The sequence below is a fragment of the Octodon degus genome, unplaced genomic scaffold (genome assembly GCF_000260255.1).
Source record: "Octodon degus isolate 3935 unplaced genomic scaffold, OctDeg1.0 scaffold00035, whole genome shotgun sequence".
NCBI classification, from domain to species: Eukaryota; Metazoa; Chordata; class Mammalia; order Rodentia; family Octodontidae; genus Octodon; species Octodon degus.
The window spans coordinates 16,426,054-16,438,299 of NW_004524611.1; the positions used below are offsets into that span (position 1 = coordinate 16,426,054).

The 12,246-nt window shown below is 40.7% G+C and overlaps 1 protein-coding gene across 1 annotated transcript in view; it reads left to right on the top strand.

Moving 5' to 3' along the window:
• Positions 1-12,246, top strand: part of LOC101580856 (NXPE family member 3-like) — a 35,781-nt gene that overhangs the window by 6,561 nt on the left and 16,974 nt on the right. Inside the window, exon 3 of the mRNA XM_023714321.1 lies at positions 3,150-3,906. Coding sequence (XP_023570089.1) covers positions 3,150-3,906 — 757 coding nt within the window. The remainder of the gene's footprint in view (positions 1-3,149; positions 3,907-12,246) is intronic.

A 12,246-nucleotide genomic window follows, 5' to 3' on the forward strand; every position in this document is an offset into this window, starting at 1 on the left:
AAAAATCATCAGTAAGATACAGTATATCCTTGTGAAGTTGCAGTTCTACATTCAGGGCCTCGGTTATTTGCAGATCCTTTCTTTTTTTTTTTTTTTTTGGCGGAACCGGGGATTGAACTCAGGCCCTTGCACTTGCCAGAGAAGCGCTTATTCCACTGAGCCATCTCCCCGGTCCCATGCAGATCCTTTCTTAGAACCTAACTAATAATTGTTTTTCTGCTGGAAGGTTTGCAAGTTGCCAATCTGAGAGGGCTATTCAGTTCTTCTTACTGATGATTGGCTTCCGCCCTGTAACCCATTTGGGGCCAATGCACCAGCATTCTCACACCATAACGGGTGGTCGTATTACCATGTGTAGTTACCTTGAGTATTCTTGATTTTGTTCTTCCTAAAGCTTTAAGATCCCTGAGATACCACCAAAACGTCCTTCACCTCTTTAGTAATATAATATTTTATTAAATAAAATCACATAATTGGAGACTAACATATTCATGGTTTAAAGTATTAACAAATAGGCATTTATAGGCATTTTTCTGACCTTACCTGAAATTCATGGTTTTTTACAACTCACAGGTATTCTAAGAACTTTATGAATTTTGGGGATCCACTGTACTGACAAACAGAATGCAGAAAATCATCAAGAAAATTATACACTGCAACCAAATAGGTTTTATCCCATGAATGCAGGGATAGTTCAAAATATGCAAATCAATAAATGCAATATACTATATTAACAAAACCGAGGAAGAAAACTGCGCAATTATCTCAAAAGATATAGACAAATCATTTGACAAAGTTCAACACCCATTCATGATAAAACTTTACAGAAAGTTGTAATAGATGGGTCTTTACCTCAATCTGATAAAAACTGCCTGTGACAAAACAACACCCAAAGTCATACTAAATGGGCAAAAACTGAAACCTTTCACTCTAAAATCAGGAACAAGGCAAGGATGTCCACTGCCTCCACTCATATTCAATATAATTCTGGAAACATTAGCCAGAACAATTAGACAATAGAAAAAAAAGAATAATGATAGGAAAGGAAGAAGGTATATTATCATTATTTGCTGGTAACATGATACTCTCCATAGAAGACCCCAAAACTCCACCAAAAGACTTTTAGATTTAATGTCCAAATTCAGTAGCATAACTGGATACAAAGCCAACACTGAAGAATCAATAACATTCCTGTACACAAATAACAGGCTCACTGAGAGAGAAATTAGGGAAAAAACAGCTTTCACAATAACATCCAGAAGGAAAGAAGGAAGGAAGGAAAGAAGGAACGAAGGAACGAAGGAACGAAGGAACGAAGGAACGAAGGAAGGAAGGAAGGAAGGAAGGAAGGAAAGGAAAGGAAAGGAAAGGAAAGGAAAGGAAAGGAAAGGAAAGGAAAGGAAAGAAAGAAATTAAGAAAGAAGGAGAAATACTAAGAATCAGTCTAAAGAAGGAAATGAAAGATCTTTACCTTGAAAACTACAGTATTCTAAAAAAGAGAGAGAGAGAGATTAAAGAAGATATCAGAGAATGGAAAGATATCCCTTGTTCTTTGGTAGGAAGAACAAATATGGTGAAAGTGTCCACACTTCCAAAATTGTTATACTGATTTAATGTAATCATAATCAAAATTCCAATACCGTGTCTCACAAAGTTAGAAAAAAAAATCCTAAAATTCATTTGGACTCAAAGTTTTTCTGATTTTTTCTCTGCTAGTTCATTATTGGTGTATAGAAAAGTTATGGGGTTTTAATGTTGATTTTACACTCTGTATCTTGGCTTTTAACTTGGAGACACAGTCTTATCCCTAACCCCTCTACGAAGGCTTCAGGAAAGCCCGTTGTGCTAGATCTTGAGAAAAAGCAGTCACCTCTAAGAGTTTACCATTTGACAGAGAGCATCTATCTATAAATAAATAGCTAACTTACGAGACAGTGAAAGAAGATTCTGGTATCCCTGTGCCTTATGACGCAGGCATGGCTGCACTAAAAGCCTTCTGAATAGAGGTTGATAGCTCTGAAGCGCATACTCTTAATTATAGTATAAACTTGGTAGACATTAGTGGTTTTCTGACAGACTGAAATTTGAGAGATTTCAATGGATTGCTTTTTTTTTTGTTTTTGGCTTTTTTGAGTCAGGGTTTCACTCTGCAGTTCAGGCTGGTCTTGAACTCACTTTGTAGCCCACGCTGGCCTTAAACTTGCAGTGATCCTCTTGCCTCAGGCTCCCAAGTGCTGAAATTATAGGTGTGCATCACTACAGTTGGCTAAGGATTGCTTTAAAAAAAAAAAAAAGAATTGCACTTGACTGAATGGCAGGGCTTTGGTGGGTCAGTGTGAGTATCTAGATTCCCTTCAGTCACCACCACCCCTGTCACAGAAAACTTAGCTTCTCCCCACTGTTCTTCATATTTGGATCTGTTCATGTCTCTGGACTTTGTGTGTCTCAGAATATAACACTGAAAAGATCTGGACCCCAGAGGAGGCTCTATGACCCAGCAAACACTGTCTCTTCCTAGAAAAGAATCAGCTAGCTCCATCCTTTGGAGTTCACAACTGTTCTGTGCTTTTCTGCAGTTTCAGGTTTTTCCAGTGGTTTTTGTGGTTGTTCTCTTATTTCCGGATGACCCCAATGAGAAAGAGAGCTCACTGAGAAATGGTCTCATAGCATTCTCGTAAATCCCCATAAACATCATGATTTCTCACCACTGTCAACTGAAAATTTGAATGAGAAACTGTGTGGGTGGGTTGTGGAGAGAGGCACCAGTTAGAAAAACAGGGCACTTAGAATGCCAGGTTCAGAGGTGATAAAGACTCATGAGAAATCAGGAAACTAGAAATGTGAAAGTGCATCCAAGCCTGTTCATGTCAGTGGGGGTTGAGGAGTGGTAGTAGGAGTAAGAAGGCTGAGAGAAGGACAGTTGGCTGAACGAGAGCCACAACTACTTTACACAATACCAGATACATCTTTCACAAAAAAGGTGGTCATGACTCAGGTGCCAGGCTTGTGAGTGACAGACAGCATGACATAGGCAGACAGAACTACTAAGTCCTACCTGGCAGAGGAGACTAGCTTTGATGATTAGCTTCCAGGAAAACAAAAAATGAGATGAACAAACCAGTGACAGATCCCTTTTTCTCTACCCACAGATATTCTATCTCAAGATGTTTTGGCCTGATACCTCGATCTACCGGCTCCCAGGACCCCGTCCTGCCTCCAAATTTGCTTCCAACTTCATGGAATCTCCCTCCCACTTGGATTCTCTCCCGCAGACTCTCACCAACTTGACATGCCTTCTGTACTGGCCCCCAACCCCAGGATATGGGGGAAACCTTTTGGCCTCCACCAGCCCCAAGACCTCCACCTACCACCTGAAGGGTCCTTCCCAGGCCAACTACACCCTGGGAGGCTACTTAGAGGCTGTACTTGTGGCCAGAGACCACCTGGGCAAACCCAAGACCCATGGTGGAGATCTGTTTCGGGCACAACTATTGGGTTCAGAATTGAAGACAGGGGTCCCTGGGGATGTCCAGGATCTGGAAAATGGCACATATCTCTTGTCCTTTCCCCTGCTTTGGGCTGGCAGGGCCGAAGTACAAGTGCGGCTGATCCACTCCAGTGAGGCAGTTGGGCTTCTGCGGAGAATCTGGACAGAGAAAAGGGCCACAGTGAATTTTAAGGGCTATTTCCGGGGAATGAAAGGGCCTGAAGAGACTGTGATCTGCAATGTTGACCCCTGGTCAACTGGTGCTAAAAGGGCCACCTGTCAGTATAGAGATGTGGTTTCTGGTGAGCTCTGGTTCTGTGCTCAACCTCCTACCTTGCCCTGCAACTCATTAGTTGGTCACTCCAGTGGGGCTTACCTAAAAGTAACCACACAACATGATGAGAACCTACTGGCATGGTAAGAAATTCTGGGGTATGTGCCTCAACCCACAGCCACAGCCTTCCTTCTAAATCTTGCCCTACTTAACCAATGGCTTCCCACCACTTACATCATTCATTTATTCCTGCTGCCATTCAACATATGCCTGTTGAGCATCTACTATGGGATAGACATTGCTAGGCAAAAACATGCCAGAGTAACTGGGTCAGGCTATATGTCCTGAGAGGTTACAATTGATCTGAAGTTTGAAAGGGAGCTTTTCAGCTGGGTGTGGTGGTGCATGCCTTTACGTAATCCCAGCACTTGGGAGACTGAGCCAGGAGTTCGAGAACAGTTTGGGTTACATAGTGAGTTCAAGGCCAGCTTGAACTGCATGCTGAGACCCTGCTTTTTTTTTTTTAAAGGGTAAACATGCTAAGTAGAAAAAAAAGAGAGTGGGAACTGGGGAGATAGCTCAGTGGAATAAGTGCTTGCCAGGCAAGTACAAGGTCCTGAGTTCAAGCCCTGGTACCACCAGGAGGGGGGAGGAAGGGAGGGAGGGAGGGAGAGAGGGAGGGAGGGAGAGAGAGAGAGAGAGAGAGAGAGAGAGAGAGAGAGAGAGAGAGAGATTGAGATTCTTTGGGGAAGAGACAAGTATTCAAGACAAAGGAAACTATCTCAAGGCAAAAGTAGTTAAGCATTTCATTTTATTTATGTGAATTCCTGCCTTCACTTAGATTTTAATTTAACAGTTTATTTTTATTTTGTCAGATATTCAATAACTTAAGTGGATTTAAAATTATTATGTCCAGAATTTTCAGTAAAGTATGTGAACAATTAGGTCTGCTACAGTAGCACAAAAGGACCTCCCTATTTTATTTCATTGATTTCTGTTCATATCTTTAATATTTGCTTCTTCAATTTCTTTTTTATTTAATTTTATTTATTTATTTATGTGTGTGTGTGGCCAGCTCAGCCCACCAGGGGGCGGGGCTGGCTGGCATGTGGTGCTGGGGGATTGAACCGCGGTCCCTGTGCTTTGCTAAGCTTGTTCTAAGTAGGTGCTTTAGACCACTGAGCCATCTCACCAGCCCTGTTTCTTCAATTTCTTATAGAACATCTTTTCATTTTTCTGGTTTCATGATTCAGAACACTTAACCCATCTATCTCAAACTCCCTTTTATGGAACAAAAATGGTCAAAGCTATAAATGTTCCTCTGAGTAGAGCTTTAATTGCATTCTCCAAATTTTTATTTATGGGAGATTTATTTTTATTTTCTTTCATATGCCATAATTTCTATAGTACTTATTTAGGAATTGTTTTTAAGGTATTTGAAATTTAAAAATGGGTATCTTTTTATTGCTTTCCCCCAGTTTATTTGCACTTTGATTGGACATAAAATTTTCCTGATTTTTTTTTTTGTTTTGTGGTACCAGAGATTGGACTCAGGACCCTGTGCTTACCAGGCAGGTGCTTATTCTACTGAGCTATCTCCCTGGCCCTTTCCTGATATTGATGCTTTGAAATTTGTTTAGAATTTGTTTGCGACCTGCCAGGCATGGTAGTGCATCCCAGCATGCTGCCTGCAATCCAGCATGTTGAGGGACTGAGGTAAAAGATCAAAAGTTCAAGCCCAGCCTGGACAATTTAGTGCCTTAACAAGGGCCTACCTTTTCTTTTTTCAATTTATTTGGTACACGGTCTCACTGCGCAGTGATACTTGCAGTGATCCTCCTGTTTCAGCCTCCTCTGTGCTGGGATTACAGGCATGTGCTACCACATATGGGTCTCTGTGGGTCTGGGTGTGGGGCCAGCATGGTATATGTTGCTGGGGGTCCAACCCAGTCCCTGCATTTGCCTAAGCAGGCACTTAGCCTGCTGAGTTATCTCACTGGCCCAAGCTTGTCTTAAAATTAGCACTAAAATTCATTTTGACCCAACAAACGACACTGTCCTTTGTTTGTAGTACACATTTGCTTGAAAATAATTCATATTCTGTGTTTCTTCTGAATGCAGTTCTGAACCTATTTGATATAGTTTGTTAATTTTTAAAATTCCAAACATCTCTATTTTTACTAACTTTTTATGTCTGCTTCATCTGTTAGTTTCAGGCCTCAGTATATTATATTGTTTGTAGATTTGTAGGTTTAGGGCCAGCCAAATATCTCAGTGGATTAAAGCACCTGCAAGCAGGCGCAGGGACCAGGGGTTCCTTCCATGGTGCCAGCCCTGCCCCCAGGGGTGTGCTGAGATGGCAGTTGAGACTGGGCGTGGTGGTGCACACCTATAATCCCAGCTCTGGTGAGGCTGTAGACAGGTGAATAACTATGAGTCAGATCTCATAGTGAGACCCTGAACACCCTGTAGAACTTTCCCTAAAAATCCAAAAAAAAAAAAAAAAAAAAAGATTTATAGGTTTGAAAATTTTTTCGTTGTATCCTTTTTTCATTTCCCTTTGTACACAAATAGGTACATTCACCTTCGTATGAGTTTGCTTTATACTACTGGCTATTATTCATTATATTTTTTACCTTAAATTCTAATTTTGTGATATTAATATTGCTAGAATAGCTTCAATTTGCTTGATATTGGCATACCTTTTCTCACCTCTTTATAGTTCAAATTTTCTGTATGAAATAGTTGTAGACAAGCTTCTCAACCTGACTTTGTAGCATATACATCAGCATAGTCACATAGATCATGGAAGGGACTAGATCCGTGAATGTAACTAACTTTATATAAATATAATAGGCATTCAAATCAACAGAGAAAGTATTAAATTGCCAAGAAACAGAAAAGCAGATAATTATATTGGAACTTTACACTACACAGAAAGATCAACGTCAGGAGGATTAAAGACCTAACTGTATGCCGGCATGGTGGTGAATGCGGTGAATGCATGTAATACCAGAACTGCGCAGGCTAGGGCAGGAGGATTGCTAGGAGTCTGAGACCAGCCGGGGGTACAAAGTGAGCCCAAGGCTAGCCTGAACTGCATAGCTAAATTCTATCTCAAAAAGACAATAAAAGACATAACTGTAAAAAGCACACCTTAAAACTCAGAACTCAAAAAAAGGGGCCCATGATGATAGCTTAGCAGTCTAAGTGCCTGCCTATGCAAGCGCAAGGACCCTGGGTGGATCCCTGGTACCGCATGCCATGCCAGCCCAGCCACCAAGACCGGGCATGGTGGTACACGCCTGTAATCACAGTGCTGGGGAGACTGAAACAGGAGGATCACTAAGAGTCTAAGCTGCATAGTGAGACCTTATACCAAATACATAAAATTAAAAATAAAAAAAACTCCAAAGAGGATAAGAGCAGGAAAATATCAGAATTTCAAACCATGGAGATAGTTCAGTGGCATAAACTCCTGCCTGGCAAGTGCAGGGTCCCAAATTCAATCCCTGGTACCAAGCAGAAAACATCTTTGTGAATTTGGTTGATAAAATATTGCTTTAGTGTCATAAAGGAAAATATTTACATTGGGCTAGATGTAAATAAAAAAGTCTTTGTTACAAAAATCCCATAAACAAAATTTAAATCAGGCTTCCGTAATTTTGAGATGACATCTATAACATATGATTTATACAAGATTAGTACTCCTAGTAAATAAAGAAATCCTACAAAACAATAAAAAATATTATATAGATCAAGAGTTGGTGTGCTGGTGCATGTCTCTAATGCCAGGACTGGCAGGTTGAAAGAGAATAAAGTTTGAGCCCAGCCTGGACAACTTAGCAAGAGTAGGTAAAACACACAAATGAGAGGATTCTTTTTGGTTTTTTTGGCTGGCTCAGGCTGCCTTAAGCATGGGTCTGGTGTCACATGTGGAGCTGGGTCCCCTGTGCTTGACTGGGTTTGCCCAAGCAGGCACTTTAAACAACTGAGCTAATGCACAAGTTCCAAAATATATAAATGAAAAAAAATCACAAAGGAGAAATGTAAATAGTGAATAAAGTATAAGTAGGTATTTAGTCTCATGAACAATCAAGAGAATTTAAATCAAAAGCAAAATATCATCTTTTAATAATTTTTCTGGAGGCAACCCACTCATGTCCCAATACTGGGAATCAAACCTGGGTCCTTATGCTTGCCAGGCAGGCACTTAGACCACCTAGCTACCTCCCTAGCCCCAGCTTCAGTAATTTCTATTTTGACAAAAATGTTAAAGTCACTCGGGAAGTTAAGGCAGGAGGATCGTTGCAAGGTTGAGACCAGCCTGGGCTACAAAGTGAGGTCAAGGCCAGCCTGAACTTCACAGCGAGTCCCTGTCTCTGAAAGACAATCCCTCCCACCCAAAAAACCCTTAAAATTAATATCAGTACAATTCTGTTAATTGGACTACAAATTTTATCTATTTTGATCAGCTTGTATATGTACCTGTGTGTGTGTGTGTGTGTGTGTGTGTGTGTGTGTGTGTCTGTTCACAATAGACTTATGCAGGCTCCAGCACAAACAAGATACAGGAAGTCTGAAAAAACAAAGGGTGATGAAGATGGGTAACGAGAGAACATTTCATATACCTGTTCTAAGAGTGTGAATTGTTGTAACAATTTGGAAACAATTTGACAATACCTAGTAGAGTTGAGATGCATACAAATCGCCACTCAGAAATCTGCCTTCTAGTTATAGATTGTAGAGAAACTTTCTTATGTGGACCCAAGGAACACATACCAGAACGTCCATCTCACCATCAATAGGAAGTGGATAAATAATGGACTCGTAAAGCTCAAATGAATGAAGAACAGCTAAATCATGTCATATAACCATACCTTAAAAATATAATGAGTAATGATATGCACATATTATACTATTATTCTAATGTTAAACAACTTGCTAGCAATTCTACTTCATATTTTAGATACATTATATGTCAAATATATAAAATATGGATGAGAATATAAACACATAAAGTATCTTTGTGATGAATGGAATGGGAAGCAAGTGGTCAGAGAGTGCCTTTGTGGTATCTATAATGATCTAGTTATTACTTTTTAAAATTTAACTTTTTATTGTGAAATAATTATTGACTCACAAGAAGTTGCAAAATAGAACACAGAACGATGTATCTCCCTCCCCCAGCTTCTTCCAATGGTAACACCTCATATACATGGAGTATAATAGCAAAATGAGAAAATTGACATCAGTACAATTTTGTTAACTGGCCTACAAATTTTATCTATGTTGATCAGCTTACATATGTACTCGTGTGTGTGTGTGTGTGTGTGTGTGTGTGTGTGTGTGAGTGTGTGTTCACAATAGATTTATGTAGGCTCCAGCACAATCAAGATACAGGAAGCTTCCATCACATACAAGAAATCTCTTCTACTGTCACTTTTTAGGACTCACACCCTCCAACTCCTGTCCTTGTCACCTGGAAACCCTACCCTATTCTCCATTTCTATACTTCTGCTATTTTCTATAATGTTATATAAGCGCAATCCCACAGTGTGCAGTCAGTTGTGATTTTTTTCCACAAGGCATGATGCCCTTAAAATTCACCTGAGTTATTGCATGTATTAATAATTCATTCTGGGGCCAGGAAGATGGCTCAGTAGAATAAGAGCTTGCCTGGCAAGTGCAAGGGCCTGAGTTCAATCCCCGGTTACACACACACACACACACACACACACACACACTAATAATTCATTCCTTTTTTTGCTGAGCTGTCACTGTATGTGACATCTTTGATGTCAAAGGACATTCAGGGGGTGTTTCCAGCTTTTGACTCAGATTAATAAAGCTTCTGTGACTATTCATGTAGAAACTTTTTTTAATTTTTTTTTTGTTTTTTTCTTGTGGCAGAACAGGGGATTGAACTCAGGTCATTGTGCTTGCCAGGGAAGCACTTATTCTACTGAGCCATCTCCCCGACTCCCATACAGAAGCTTTTTATGAGCATAAATTTTCATCTTTCTGGAATAAATGCCTCAGTGCAATTTCTCAATTATGCAACTGAGACATGTTTAGTTTTGTAAGAAACTGCTGAACTAGTTAATAGAATGGCCTTGCCATTTTACATCCTGGAGAGATCCAGTTTATCTGCATTCTCCCCAGCACTGCTGGTGTGTTCTTTTTTAAGAAAAGTCTGATTCATATCTGGAAAAATGTTAAGATCTAATAGAACTGGATGCTCTAAGTACACAGTGCTTTTTTAAAAAATATGCATAGAAGATAGGTAACATAGGTAGACTAGTTTTTCAAGAAGTTGTCTTACACAAGAAAAGAGACTGAGTTGAAGTACAGGAAGAGTAGAATGGCTTTGTTTTTGAATTTTTATTTATTTGTTTACTTGGTACAAGATCTCACTACGTAGCTAAGACTCATAGTGATCCTCCTGTCAGCACTGGGATTACGGGCGTGCACCACCATGCCCAGTTTGAAGGCCAGCCTAGCACACCCAGGGTTTTGTGGCCAGCATGTGACACTGGGGATCGAACACACAACTTTGTGCTTGCCAAGCAAGCACTTAGACTACTGAGCTATCTCCCCAGCCCTCTAGAGGGGCTTAATTTAATGAAGAATGTGTGACCATGTTTATGTTCTGGAAAAAGAAAAAAAAAAACCGGGAAGAATAAGTTAATGGTGGTGCAAAAATGAATGTGAGGCTGGAAGTGGTGGCACATGTCTGTAATCCCAGCACTTGGGAGGCTGAAGCAGGAGGATCGCTGCAAGTTCAAAACCAGACAGGCTACAAAGTGAGTTCAAGGCCAGCCTGAACTGCATAGTGAAAACCTGACTCAGAAGAAGAGAGAGAGAGAGACAGAGAGAGACAGAGACACAGAGAGAGATAGACAGACAGACAGAGACAGAAAAAGACAGAGAGACAAACACACACAGAGACACACAGAAACAGAGACACACATAGAGAGAGATAGAGACAGAGATAGACAGACAGAGACAGAGTCAGAGAGAGACACACAGAGAGAGACAGAGAGACAAAGAGAGAGAGAGAGAGAGAGAGAGAGAGAGAGAGAGAGAGAGAGAGAGAATATAACACACTCTAAAAGTTGGGGAAAGAGGGCTTAGATACATCACCTCCTGCCTTCAGTAGAGCAAGGAGGAAGTGAGAATGAGTACAGAGGCAGGTACTTTTTTTGCTAAGGGAGTAAAAGGTGAGAGAGAGCTTCTCCGTAATGTAGGGGATGCTGCCCAGGGAACTGAAGAGAGGAAAATGGCAAACTCTCAACGTGAGCTTTGGAGAATGGGAAAGACGACATCTATCCAGAATCAGATGAAGGAATCATCCAATAGTATTCCTAGCACCACTACAACTGGAATCCATTAGTCCTAGAGATAGCAGTTCATGCATTTGTGCAACAAACATTTACTAAGATAGTCAGATAGTCAGTAGCTGTTTGCCTACTTCTAGCACTTTTTGGCAGCTCATAATTCTACTGTTTTAAAAAGCATTAAAAATCGACCTTATCAAAGTGTAATTTACATGTGACAAAATGTACATGTTTTAAGTGTGTATGTTAATACTTTTTTTTTAGCTTTATGTATTTGGTACAGGGTCTCACTATGCAGCTTGGACTCATAGTGATCCTCCTGTTTTCAGCCTCCCCAGCACTGGGATTACAGGTATGCGCCACCACACCCGGACTCTGGCTGGCTCAGCCCGCCAGGGTGGGGCCACCACAGCCAGTGCTGCCAGGGATTGAACCCTGCTCCCTGCGCTTGCCTAAGCAGGTGCCTGGTTCACTGAGCTATCTCACCAGCCCCATACATTTGAATGAATGCGTACCCCCATGTAACTGCTGCCACGGTGAAGACACAGACTATTTCCACCTCCTCCGAGTTTTCTTGTGTCCTTCACAATCAGTTTCCTCTGCCAGTCTCCAGGCCAGCAAACACTGATTTGCCTCCTGATCAGAAATACCAGTTTTGTCTTTTCTCGAGTTATGACTGTAATTCTAGAATTATGAATTCTAGATTTATTTTCAGAATTATGACTCCATAAAAATGGTGAGCGAATTCCTTGTGGATTCCTCTGTTCAGCAAAACGTTTCAGTGACCCACCCACGTTGCTGCTGCTGGGTGTTAGTAGCTCTTTCCCTTTTGTTCCTGAAGAGTGTCCCAGTACATGGATAGACCACAATTGGTTCATCCATTTGTCTCTTGAAGATCATTTGAGTTCTTTCCAGGTTTGTGCCATTATGAGTAAAACTTCTGCCAACTCGGATATATAAGACTCTTGTAGAGAAAGATTTTCATAGTAGGTAAACATCTTTGCATGAATTTTGTATTAATATACATTTTTTAAACTAGTTTTAGATTGACAGAGAAGTTGAGATGACAGCACAGAAGATTTCTAATTTCCCTTTCCCCTCCAGTTCTCCCTATTTTTCACACCTTGCATGACTGTGATGTTTCT